The 13,840-nt window shown below is 42.2% G+C and overlaps 2 protein-coding genes across 2 annotated transcripts in view; both read left to right on the forward strand.

Annotated features, from left to right (window-relative positions):
* Window positions 1-11,709, forward strand: part of LOC108641397 — a 98,091-nt gene extending 86,382 nt beyond the window's left edge. Inside the window, exons 4-5 of the mRNA XM_018083064.1 lie at window positions 8,804-11,521; window positions 11,698-11,709. Of these exons, the coding sequence (XP_017938553.1) occupies window positions 9,635-11,521; window positions 11,698-11,709 (1,899 nt within the window). The 5' untranslated portion in view covers window positions 8,804-9,634. The remainder of the gene's footprint in view (window positions 1-8,803; window positions 11,522-11,697) is intronic.
* Window positions 11,377-13,840, forward strand: part of ARHGEF4 (Rho guanine nucleotide exchange factor 4) — a 120,067-nt gene continuing 117,603 nt past the window's right edge. Inside the window, exon 1 of the mRNA XM_018083141.3 lies at window positions 11,377-13,225. Within this exon, the coding sequence (XP_017938630.3) occupies window positions 11,717-13,225 (1,509 nt within the window). The 5' untranslated portion in view covers window positions 11,377-11,716. The remainder of the gene's footprint in view (window positions 13,226-13,840) is intronic.

The raw sequence follows: 13,840 nt of genomic DNA on the forward strand, positions 1-13,840 counted from the left end.
TAAGCTCTTCCCTTCAAAGTCCTCTTTTAATTAACAGTTTGAATTATAACTCTGAAGACTGAAATTCTTGATTAAACAAAGAAAGCCTAGGGTTCTAGAAGTGGGCTGAGTATTTAGATTGAAAGATAAACAAACCATATATCTCATGACATTGAACTTCCAATTTCATTGTAGTCCCATACTTGAACACTGAATTGATGATAACTGAGGGAATATCAGTGGATGTCTTGTGGCTACATGTATGTGTACACATACACTTAGACTTTCTTGGGCCACTGTTTGTCTTTAATGGAGGTTTTGGGGTTTTTTTTCCAATAGCTTTCTTCTTTAGGGGAGTTTGCCCTGTCTTTAAGATATTTACCATCTTTTACTCCTTTGATTCAGTGTTCCTTCTGTAATTTCTTAATGGCACTCTGAAAAAAAGAACTGCATTTGAAAAAGGTAAATATGTCTGTTCTAAAGTGTACTCACAAAAATGTAATTGCAACAATTGGGAGGACACACCACCACAGCGCTCAGTGTCTGGTCTTCTAGAGCAGAAGTCTCCACTTCTTCCACCAGGAAGCCTAAAGGTTCCCCCTCAGCAAAGTGGTCAAACATGCCCTTAAACGCTCTGAGGGGAAACTAACTGTGGGTGCTGTGTTTATTCAACAGAGAGTAGCAGGACATAATGATCTTTTGAAGAGTATACAAGCATCCACTGTTTGGAGGATGTCAGTATTTGACGTTCCTGGGCTGCACAGCACAGGCCCTGAATTTGAAGGATTCACAGAGTTTCTAGGCAGGGCTTTTGGTCTGTGCACAGCTGAGTGTTGCTTCTACCAGGCAGCTTCAGCCTCTCAAAGGTGCATCTGCCCCAGTGAAAGGTTGATGGTAACATTTACACAGAGGTGGATGTACGTTTGCCTCTGTGACTCTGAGGCAGGAGCTTCCCTGTGGCCAAGTGAGCTGTATTTCCATTTTAGCTCAAAAATGCATTTTCACTGTGGCTTAGACCCCCCCCTCATGGGAGCACCGATTTACCTGCTCCATCTTTACACTGTATCTTCAACATGAACATGGTAACTTCTGATTATCTTTTTCTGGGGCATCCTGAGCTTTTTTGCTGTTAATTAAATATAGAAGAAGAGTGTGAGGTAGGAGGAGTATTGACCTGGTATTATAAAGCAAGCAAAATATATCTCTGTTTTCACGGAAAGATAATCAGCAATCTAACAATATAGGCTTTCCACGTGCTGAATGCAGAAGCACAGTGAAGCAATAAGCAATATATTGTCCTTTAGATTTGCCAGCAGAGGGAGTGTTGCAGTGCAGTGAATGCAAATCGTGTCAGAGAGCAGGGAAGCTGTTGGAGTCTGAATTTTAGCTGTTCACATTCCAAATTTTATTTGATGTATTATATTGTCATATTTACAAAAAAAAAAGATGGTTTTATATTTCAGAACAATAACAGTGTTAATTATTGATACAGTCTAAACTTTACATTTCAAGGGTGAACCTACATAGTTAGTGTCTTCGCTAAAATGAAGGATTTCTTTTGGTACAAATTAGTTGTCATTTTGTGAGAATAAATCTACAAGTATTTTCATAATATTTTTTTCTCATATTGCTGCTTTGATAAAAACATATTTGCAAAACTTAATGGAAGAAATAAACCACAAATACAAGATACAGGGAGCCATGAACTTTTCAGTCTTGTGCAATCATCTTGTACAAATAACTTCTTTTGCATATTTATCTTCTACTTAACACCATAAATCTTTATGCCTCCTCACTGCCTCTCCTCTTCGTCTGCTAGGCAGTCCTATCTGGCTGGAGCTACAGCAGTGCTAAGGAATTTGGTAGTGAGCCACTTGCCCTGCACACAGTGAGACACTGAAATGTTTGTTCAGGGGAGTGTGTGTTTCCCTGTGCAAACTGTGTCGGATCAGGCGCCTCCGTCACCTCTAGATGGCTCCCAGATCACACCCACTGCGAGCCACCTTGGCCAACACTTCTGCTAAGCTACGGCAGTAGGAATGGTAATAGCAAACGGGGAGATAATGTCTTTGGCTTCAGGCTATAAAAGTGGTTTTGTGTTGGAATTGGCTTATTGGAAGGAACTGAAGAAGCTCTGTGGAGTGCAGGGGGCCCACTGCCTGTGCTGTTTCTCTGCTCTTGCAGTCCTGTACTGATCAAGTGTCACGAGACAACATCATGGTGGAGGCCCAGATGACCTCTGGGGCAGGTTAATCGGGGCTGCGTTGTTGGAACACTGAGCAGAAGCAGAACACTCAGGCTGGCAGGAGGGGGAGACACACTGAGGTTTTGGCAGTTGTGATGCTGTTGTGATGTTCAGATATTTCACTGATTCTGTGTGTTGTTTTGCCTTTGGTTCCAAACCCTTCTCCCTCCTGCCTTTGCCTGGCACTACCACTGGAGGGATGGTAGCTGCCAGAGCCTTGTGCAATTGCTCACCTAGTCCTGCTGATCTGGGAGCTGTTTAACCATTTAAAGGCTTTCTAGTGAAGGCACTAGATATTAATAGAGCAGGACACATATGAGTGGATGGCTGTGGGTTGTTTCCTCATGACAGTAATCATTAGTGTAGGGCAAGTTCTCACAAATCAACACAACTTGATTTGAGATATTTTTCAGCAAAAAGTAACTGCACCATCTGGGAACAATGAAAAATCCATCTTCTGTGGAAAAGGGAGATATGTTGTTTTAATGCCTTTATATTTGAATGGTTCTGTATATAAAAATGTTACCACTTAAGGATGGAGAGCCCTGCAAACAGTGCTGTTGCTGTGTATAGATGATTAACAAAACATCTGTGTCACCAAACGGCAGGAGGACTTTGTGCCAAAATTGCTTTTGGATGCATGTACATATCTGCACTGACTGAAGTAAGAACCTCCTGGGGAAGTTCTGCTTCTCTCATCCATCTGTGAATTTTGTTTCCTCTTGTGCAGTTAAGATGCAAACGTTTGTGTCCTGCAGAAAAAGACTGAATATGTTTTGCGAGTTTTGCAAGTCATAATTCAGTGGCTATAGAGCACTCTCCTCACTACCTGCAGAGGGTTTCATTTCTCTGTCTTTCAGAGTGCCTGTGGAATGCCATTTGTGCACAGAGCAGAATCACTGTGAGGGTTCAGTGCTGACAACAGCATCACTGCTCAGCAGTCCTCAGCAAAGCACAGCGCTGCATCTGCTCTTCTTCATGCTGCTGTGCTCTTTATAAGCATCTGAAGCACCTATAATATCCACTGACATGACTGACAATTCAGAAAACGTTTTTCTGCTGACTGAGAAACTGAAGTTCTGTTTGAAGTTAATGTCTTTAAATCTACTTCTTCCTCATTAAGTGTAATAAGGTTTATTTTTACAAGTCAGTAGTAAATAAAGGCAATTCAACGAAAGGGTTGGGGTATCTGGGTTTGATCAGGAAGATAATTTGAGGCCTTGGGGATCTTATGTGGCTACTTTTCATTATGTTTTTATTCTAGTTTCTAATGTGAATCTCTGCTGGGTCATTTTCCAGCCGCAGTCCATCAGTGCAGAGGGATTCTGGGTGGGTCACAGCTACTGCTCTACACCCTGCACTGTCACCTCCCATCTGAAGTCCTGTCCCACTGGGAGCTTTTTCGAGGGGTTGGTTGTGCCACCAGTCATTTAAGAGCTTTCACAAGCTTGTGCTTCTGTGTTATGGGAACCCTGAAAAACACAACTCTGGGCGTCACAAAGGGCTCTCCCAAAGAATTCTGTGTTTTCCCTTCTGAGAATAAACCTTTACGTGCAAATTCATTTGCTACACAAAGTTCCCTTGAGCCAGGCCTATGCCTCTTTATTGCATGTATAATCCAACCCCTGACTGGCATCTAATTTGCTTTAAGGATTTCAGGCTTTGCATTTATTTAAGCATGGAAAAGTGTAGGTAAATTGAGACCATTAATTCTGAGTCTATATCTTTTCCACAAATGTGTTTGAAGGGCTTTTTCTTTATAGCTCTGTGGTGATTGAGGTAGCGTGACTGGTTCCCTGGGATGGCAGCTGTGCTCCATCATTGCCATGAACCACTTCTGAACCCTGTGACAGAAGTTTCTGTGAAGAGGAACACTTTTTGTACTGTGTTTGCTTTAAATCCAAGAACATAACTTAGTTTGTGAAAAGCCATTTCTGTGGCAGTTCTTCTGGAAAGGCTTGGCGGTCTTAGATCTTTCCAGGCATTTCCAACCTGGCAACCATCCAAGTTTCTAGAAGTGACATTACCTTGGGCAACCTCTGCCAGCCCAATTGGAGAGACCAAAGCCTGGAGGCCATATTCCTCTCTCTCTCTCCAAGGCTGTACCTCTATGAGCAGAGGTGTATCAGAGGCACAAAAGGATAAACTGGGTATTTTGAATGCTGTTTCTGTCCTGTGACTGAACACACCTTTGGTTTTTCCTCTGTACCCTCAACTCAGGATATCCATAATGACAACAATGACAGTTTCACAACCAGTATTTTTCAAAGCTATTTTGGCAACCTAAGACCCTACTTGGTTGTAGAAGAAAGCTCAGCTTTTCACAGCTCTCATTACACTGAGGGTGGATGAGTTTCATGCTACCATGTTAGACTGCCTCAAATATTTTCCATTTAGCTGTCATGAGAATTTCAGAATTTCATACCCAGTCACTCTCTGTGAGAAAGCAATGAGGAGCTTTAGAGACTCAGCAATTCCACTCAGCTTATTTTTAAAATATATAGGACACAAGTTAAACCAATACAAATAACCCTAGATGACACTACAAAGGGAGCCTGAAGCAGCTCTATTAACAGCCTATATTGCCAGTGAAAGGGCCAGTTTTACCCACTAGCTTCATCTATCTTTCTCTCTCCCCACTCTTTTTAACTGGCTATATTAGTGTTGCCCTTCTCAAAGACAGTGATGGAGAGAGAGCATGTAGATAACCCCACCAGGAGTACTGAAGTACTGAAGTAGGCACAGCCAAATCCTGAGTGTCCTGAGCTCACCTGTACCTGCATCAGCAGGAGTGCAGAGCACACAGCGCTCTGCAGGATGAGACCCTTTGTAAGTGATGCCTGCCCTGGGAACTGCACATTTCCTTTACCTCATGAGCAGGGCTGAGGCCCACTGAGCAGAGAGGATGGCTGGCTTGTTCTCACCTGTGTTCATGGGAACTGCTCTCATTTAGTCTCATTACACTGCAAATCAAAGATACTGCACTGTGCCTTTCGGTCAGACAAGGTATGAAGGGAGAGTCATGAAATGTATACTGATAACAACTCAAGATTTCGATGTTGTCAACACCACCTATGGAGAAAACAGTTGTCTGAATCCTTTGAAATATCAACTGAAAATGCTTTCATGTTGTCTTGAGTTCAGGGAAGAACTGTTCTGTGATGTTCCTTGAACTGGAAATGAGGTAATAACTAAAGTCAGGCACAAGTTAGTGGGAAAGCAAGTTAGGCTTGCTTGGGGAACTTGCATTCAAAGTAAAAGCAAAGATCATATAAATGGTCAGATTCTTTTTTGTGGTTGTGAGATTTAAGGATAAAATCCTTAATTAAAAGACTAGTTGAAGTAAAACAATTGTCTGTTTAACATATCCTGCTAGTTGTTAGGCAGAGAAAATTAGGGAGATACAATACAAAACTTACAATTGGCACAATATAATATTGTGTGAGAAAATTATTCAAATACCAAATCTGATTTAGAGAAAAAATGATACATGACTTCTCCACCAAATTAGAAGTGTTCACAAGACAGGAGCACTGAGCCCGTGGGAGCAGATGTCACATATGAGAGTAACTTGGATGGAAGGCATCTTATGTTATGGAGATAGAGATCTCCACACAACAAAGTTATAAGTCTCATTTTTCTGGTGACTTTAGGTTATGATAATACATGGCTGCATGCAATGATAATAGGACAGATCAGTAATTTCAGCTTCATCCTGTTTTCTTGGCACATTTCAGAGTTGGTGAAAGAGATGCAAGAGAAAAGCAGGCATGGGCAGCTTTGCTGTTATTTTTCTATTGTCTGTGAAGTGCAAAAGCCTTACTTTGGTAGTTGTTTCTCGTATTTATTTCAAACCCTTTCTTCCAACTGTTTATCTGCTCTGAGATTGAGATGTATAGGCACACAACTCTGTCCACGGATACTGAGGGTTTTCTCAAGAACTCTTCCCAGGAAAAAGCTGTCATTTGTCTTTTGAAATTCTCAGTGCAATCTTATGGAAATTAAAGGCATGGGAACTGTTGTCTAATCAGAAGCCTAGTTGAGAATCACTGCCACACATCTGCTCAGTTCCTGAGCCTGTGATTGTCTGTGTTGGGATCACAGGGCTGCATCAGAGCCCATTGTAAACTTTCCCCTTATACTCTGAGTGAGTCCTTAACCCCCCAGTAAAACATCATGAGAAGCAGTTGCAGAAACCCTAACAAAACACACACTACAGGTTGGGAGAAAATAAAACCATATATGACAGAGCACATGGTCAGAGCAAAGGCCTGGCCTCCTGGAGATGCTGAGAAGTCAAAGACCCGTGGAAGAAGGTACAAATGGCACCATCTGCCTGTTGTTTGCCCTGTTAGGGTTTCTTCCCTGGTCACCATGGGAAGTTTAGTGAGCTCATGAATGTCAGGTTTACTAGAGGTCGGCTCTAGGCCTCCCCTGTCTGTTAGGCAGAGGACTTTGCTAAACTTGATGGGAACTGAAGCTTCCACATCCTCTCCCTCCTCAAGGGAACTCCATCCCAGGGCACAGCTGGCAGAGGTGGCCCCAGGCTGATCCTGGCAGTGACTCTTCCCTTCAGCAGTACTGGGGCACATATTCAGTCTTTGGCCTGGTCCAGGAGTACTGGTTGACACTAACTGGTGCCCTTCTTACCTAGAAGCTGTTTCCTCATTCCCCACAAGTTATGGAGGCAATTGTGGGGCCTATGCTTCTGCTTTAAATGCAAAATTTTGTGTAATACCCATTAAAAATGAATAATGAATTTGGGAGGGCTCACAGTATGAATATTTTGACATAGGTATGTTTGGAATGATAGATGGGCTTTAAGGGATTTCTGCCCCAATTTTTTTAGTAATTTAATTCATAATCATCCTTGAGGACAGTCAGTCATCTTCATTACTTTGTTCCTCCTTGCCTGAACAGTTTTTATCTCAGTTTATGGCCATCTGTAAATCTGTGTTCAGAACAGTGTTGTGGAGGCAGTGCTGTCACTGTGAGCAGCTGCTGCAGTCACTGCTGTGAGAGCCAACGCTCACATTCTGTGCTGTGCTGTCACCATGTGAAATGCTGCTCTGTGCTGGTCATTTCTGTCCTGGTGATAGTGGGATTTCACATTATTAAAGGAACTCAATTACATGTGTCACTGATTGCACACAGTAATGGACATATTGCTCTGCTGGTTATGTGACTCGTGCAATTTGGTCAGGTTTATGGTGTGAAAGTGATTTTTGGACTTGGCTTAAAGCACTAAATTCTCCCCCTTCCCTCCTCCATTCAATTTGTATTTTCCTTCTTCTGTCAAGAGAAAATACCAGTCTTCTTATTGAGATCCCATTTGGAAATAACTCTTGTGCCTTCCCTTTTCCAATTTACCCTCTATGTTTTGGTGCCTAGAATCAGAAACTCTGTGACATATCTTTTGATGTGATTTGGAATTTGGCTTCCCACATGAGGACTCACACTTCCTCTGTGACAAAGCACCCTGATGTGCAAGTCAGGCTGAAGGATCTTGTGTTCTAGTTTGATGGCTGCCATTCACTTGTGGTGGTTTTTGGTTTGTTTGTTTTTTAGAAAAGTCTTTCATTGTTTGTTATCTCAGTTTTCAGATTTTAAAATGTGCCAATGATTCTTGTGAGGAATGTTACCAAAACCTGGTTAAAGAAGCATCCAGAATTAGGGTTAAAGGCTGCCATTTATACTTATGTGGCATCTCATTCTAGATATTAATGGACTGAAGCTGGAATCAGCTAAATATCTTTGTTGTGTACATTTGTAGAACTTCTGACAATAGTGGAATGTGAAGATGACAGACAGCAAGTACTATTTTTACCTCCTGAAAGCCTGCTGTGATTTCATTATCTGCTTCAATCCTAAGAAACATCCAGACAACTTTCTGATGGTTGAAGAAAAGAAGGCTGAGGCTCTCCCAGTGTAGCTGTCTGGGACAAAGACATTTCCTAATATTGACAGTTTGATCTTTCTGCTCTGAGCCACTGATTCGGATGTGCTCTGATAACTCATACATGTAGTGCTCCTGGTATAAACCTTCTGGAAAGTGAGATCTAAGGCTTCTTTCACCTCTGGGTCAGGCTTTGGTATGGGTAATATCTGGTTACTCAGGTGCAGTTTCTGCATATTTTTATACCAGATTTCTCTAATGCATACACTAACAATTACTTCTCAGGTTTTCCACATAAACCTCCTCCTCGAATTTGAAGATGGGTTCATTAGAGTTTTTAGATCTACTGTCAAGGGATGATCTTCATTTGATGTATTTGAATGTGAAATGTGTTTTGGTAATGGGCTATGAAAGATATGGCCAAAAGTAAAATTTTGGCTTCTGTATAATTGCATATGAAATAAAAAAAGATTATTTAAGAACCATTAAAGGAAAAGAAGAGTAAGAAATAGAAAGACCAAGACCTCAGGACCATCAATAAGTAAAACATCAAGTAAAACTTTCAAAGACATCAGTGTGTATTAAATTAATTTTGTTCCAAAGTCCCTTTTCTAATAATAATTCATGTTGCCCTGCTGCTATGGGAAATCATTGCTAAAGCATTCCTTTCTGTTTATTCACAGACCCCACAGCCAGTTGAAAACTACATCAGTGAAGGAGAGTTTGAGGACGATCTGAGTACTTCTACCCCAAGCACAACAGAGCTGGAGGTACGTGGATCCAGCCAAGAAACAGATGAAGATTATTTTGAGACCGTGTCACATCAGAGTGGATCTTTGTCAGATGTAAAAACTGAGCCTTACGAGAGTGCATCAGATACAGAATCTCTTTCTAGTGACATAGCTGGGAACACTTGCTTGGATTCAAACTGCCTGTTCACTGAAAAAAAACCCCTGGGCTGTAATTTTCCCAAAGAAAGGGCAGAAACAACCTTCCACGGACTGAAGTGCTCCAGGCAGCCAGAATTCACCCGGCACATACAGTTCGGATTGTCCTACAAAATAAAAGCAGCACCAAGCAAGACTGAATTTTGTGTACAGTCAGCAAGGGCAGAAGGTGAAGAACTGGGTGATGAAGAACAGACAGTCTTTAGTGATATTTCTATCGCAGAGAACAAATTCCATGAAGAGGGCATTGTATCACAGGCAAAGAGAAGTTCTGTGGCAGCATTGCAAAATAAAGCAGAGTTAGAAAGCTTTAAAGTGCAATCCTGTACCAACCCAGTACCTACAGAAGATGATGTTACAAGAGAGAGGGAACATCCTGCAGTATTAAGCATTGACTGTTTCAAAGCAAACTCAGAAAATTGTTTGATTTTTCCTGAGGTACAGCAATTTTCCTTCCAGTCAGATGCAGTGTCTAGCTGTAGTTTGCCTAATCTTCATTTTGAAACGAATGGACCTAACTCTAAAAGTTACACTGAGACATCTGACTATAAGTGTGAGTTAGATTCTATGTCCAGTATAAAATGCAGCAGGAGGAATTCAGCTGACAGTGAGGAAACTACAGGCAAAAGGATAAAACATGGACGTACAGAGACTATGTTGACATCAGATTCACTCTTTTACCAGAGTGGCTTCAAACCAAAATCTCGGCCACCACACACAAGGTCAGAGATTACAGAAAGTAAAACATGGCACAGTGTACCTGAAAACATCAGTGTTCAAAGCCAGACAGAATATGTGGGGAGCTGCATTCACCTTACAAACAAATTCAGATGGTCATGTTCCAGAATACATCTTCAAGGGTTGGATTTTGAATGCACTTGGAAAAACTTAGGAAGGGTACCTGTAAGCCCTGAGCCAGCAATAAAAATAGAGGGCCAGTTTGGCATAAAAAGATCTCTTCTTGATACTGACACGAACTCAAAGGAGTGTCAGGTTTCTCAACCAGCAGGCTCTCCCCAGTGCATTGATTATTATTTGCGCTCTAAATCAGAGACATGTGGCCTGAACCCAGAGCCAGTTGGTACCTGTGCTGACAGCTTAACACAGGGTGATGCTTGTGAGTGCAGCCCCAAACAAAAGCAGACTTCCTCTGCCCTGGACTGTGAGCCAGTGACCATAAACGCTGAAGAACTCATAAAAAGTGATGAGTACAAAGCTGAAAGAGCTCTGGAAGCAGGCAGATTCCCCTGTGATGCTGATGTTGAATTGGGCACTGGTGGCACTGAGAACCTTGCAGCTTCTCATGTAAGTTTTCCTGCTGTTGTGGAAAACAGAGATTGGGATTACTCTGTAAACTGTGTTTCCAATAGTGGAATAGACCAAAAATGTTTGAAGGAGAATGGCCTTGAATCAGAACTGTCAGGTATGACGATTGTGGCAGGGGAAAGATGGGCAGATCATTCTTCTAATCTTGACTTTGGTTGGAAATTCCTGGAAACCACAGTACAACCAGGTGGCAGTGACACTGGGACAGAGCACGAAGAGCCACTGAAGCAAAATACAAGTTGCAAAACTGGTACCTTAAGGAGCGACTCTGAGCTAGTAACAAATGAACATCCTACTCATAAAGGAAAGGATGAAGACAGTGACAGCACCTTTGCTGTTGAAAGGACTCCCAGATCAAATTATATAAGCCAGAGGAGGGATCTAATGACTGTTCCAGAGTTAAAGCCTGCACTAATTATAGTCTCTGTAGAGCAGAAAGGATTACAGTCCAAGACACTGAATGATGACCTTCCTACTGAAGTGGTAACCAAGAGATTGAGAAATGTAGTGAGGAGGGATTTGATATCTCTTTGTACTGTGAACAAAGTTCATGATGAGCCAGAGAGAGTTCTTGGTGAAAACTGTATCCGTAAAGAACAAATTCTGGCCACCCATCCCATTCCTGGCAGTGTAGAGGTACCCCCTGATAGGGATACAGCTGAAGTAGAACCAGAAGTTTCAGAAGAGAAAAGAGAAAAAAACGATGCAGTTTCATCCTTAGGGTTCACCTGTAGTAATCCCACAGTAACAAGTGAGGAAGTGGAATTCAGGAGTGTTACTGTACCACTGAGCAATGATACACTTAGTGCAGAAAGTCAGACAGGTCCCTGTGAAGAAGTGCTCATAAAATCACACAGTACAGGTGGTGTGAAGGTCTCTGAGGAAGAGCCCTGCAGAACACAGACTGCTTTTGAATTAGAACAGTTCAGAAAGTCAGGCTCCAGAAAGCCTGGAACAAGAGATGACCAAGTGTGTAAGGAAGAGGAATTCAAAGCACATCAAGGCAGAGAGGAAGGCTTATATATAATTAGTGGAGTTACACTGGAAACGAGCAGCAGTGTAAGCAGTTTGTGTCCGGGAGATGGTGCTGATGACCTTCAAGGGCCCAGCATTGTCTCTGAACAAGCAGTAGGCAGGCAAGGAAATGAAGGCTGTAATGGCTCAAGGGAAGAAATAGGTATTTGTGAAGGACCTTCTCCTAGGGAAGGAAGGCAGGGCTCTGCTGCAGAAGACACTGCTAACCCCAGCAAAGACAGTGCACTCAGTCTAGATGTGTCTGATGTCTTTGATGAGTCTGTGAACAGGGAGATCCATAACACTTGCATGCTGGGCCTGGATAATGTAAGTACCTGCAGCACTAACAGCGAGGAAATGGATGACAACTTATCCCACATCCTGGGAAGTAACAGCAGTCTCTATAAAGCGGTGCAGAAGCCAACAAAGAATGAGAATAGTGGGAAAGCTTCCAGGTTTTTAGTATTCTCAAAAATGACATCTTTCAGGAAAACTAAGCCTGCCACAGCAGAAAATCAGGGAACTAGCAGTTTCTTTGGCAGCAAGGCAAAGACAGAAGAGCTGGAAGCTGGGAAAGATGATGAAGACACTGCAAGTTTACTGTCTTTGAAAAGCTGTCCATCTGGTTTAGTCTTCCATAGGAAGGAAAGTTACACTTCAGAGTACTCTGATGATGATGATTTATTCTATGAGAGACCCCCAGGATTATTCAACAGATTGAGCCTGAGGAAGGCCTCTGGCTCTGGTCGGATACTGATGGAAGACACAGATATGAATTCAACTTCTCCCTGTTTGGGGCCTGTCAAACATGCAGATCGACATGTTTCAGGTTCATCTGAAAACAATGATGGTGAACCTGTGGAGCACTCTGGGATTAGAAAATCATTCCCTGAAAACGAATACAAAAGGAACAAAACCCCTGAGGGCAAGAAGTTCAAGACAAGGTTGGCCTTGGCACACAAATCCCTCTCAAGCTTATTTGAGTCGAGATCTACAGAAAAGGAAAACACTGAGCAAAGTTCGAGAGTATCACTGAAAAATGAAAAGGAGAAAGCCAAACTTCGCCAGAGCACCTGGAAAGCTTTTCTAAAAAGCAAGGAGGCAGATGGACTAAAAAGGCCTGTCTTAGCAAGTTTATTACCGACACAGGAGGGTCTGAGTGCAAGTGGTGGCCACGTGATGAGAACACCAGTAGAACGACAGGGTAGTTCCAATGGACACACGTTTTTTAAAACAGAAACAGATAGTGGCTCCAACTATTTTGACAACTCTGTGGAACCTGTTGATGTCTCTTCACCTGCAGGTATGTGGAGAAGACGAGTACAGTCCCATGATTTGGGCATTAAATACTCACAGAGTTCTGACTGTGATGAGCAGCAGGAGGTTCTCAGCAACAGTTTAAATACTTCCCTAGAGGAATACTGGATGAAATCTCCATTTAGCCCCACTGACTTGCAGTTGGCATTTAGTCAGTCAAGTCCATCATGTCCCCACCACTCAAATTCTGATGGTAAAGACATGCCTTGTAGGCCCATGAGTCCTAAACCGCAGAGTCCGCGATCCACTTCTCACCAGAGGACCTTCCGTTATCCTGGAAGAGTATGTGCCACTTCGATGATTTCTCTTGGGAACAGTCCTGGAGTTGAAAGCAATTTGGAGGCTCCTGAGAGACCAAAGACATTGAAACCCAGAGGTAGTCTCTTACTTTCTGTGCAGTCATTGGACGCCGAATACCAAAGGGATGACAGTGGCATAAGCAGTCAATCCCAGATCAGCTTAAATACAGCTTCTTCCATTAGTGATATGCTCCAAGATGAGGTGAGTTGTTGTCTGGGAATGATCAGAGGGTGGTGTGGTTTGCAGTCTTTTGCTTTAATATGGCTTAGGAATTCCAGTGAAACTCCTTAATGGCTCAATGAACACATTGGTTAGATGGGCACATTAATATTCCTCTTGGTCTGAGACAGGTAGCACTACTTATCCTTTCTGTTTCTGTCCAAGACTATATGAATTGATGCACTCTTTAGGGGAGGATTTGCCACAAAAATCTAAAATGGAGTAATCACAGCAGCTCTAATGCATAACACAGACAGAATATACAGACACCACACTGTGTTCAACTCCTTTTTTTTTTTTTGCTGGGTTAGAGGGGATAACCTCTTAAGGCAGCATTGAGCCTTGTAACTAGTATATAGTGAATAAGTTTCTCAACATGAAAGGTAACATAGAAATAAATTCCCATTGCTAGCAGTCACATAGAAATAAATTCCCATTGCTAGCAGTCACATAGAAATCAATTCCCATTGCTAGCAGTCAGTTTTTAAGAAATAAAATAATTTTCTTTCTTTAGACAATGAGTAACTGTCTTTCAAAGTCCCATAAGTCTTTTGCAGTCACCCTAACTACCCTTTGGTTGCTGCTAGAATTCCTTTT

This window comes from Manacus vitellinus, unplaced genomic scaffold, assembly GCF_001715985.3.
Source record: "Manacus vitellinus isolate BGI_N305 unplaced genomic scaffold, ASM171598v3 scaffold_60_pilon, whole genome shotgun sequence".
Classification (NCBI taxonomy): domain Eukaryota; kingdom Metazoa; phylum Chordata; class Aves; order Passeriformes; family Pipridae; genus Manacus; species Manacus vitellinus.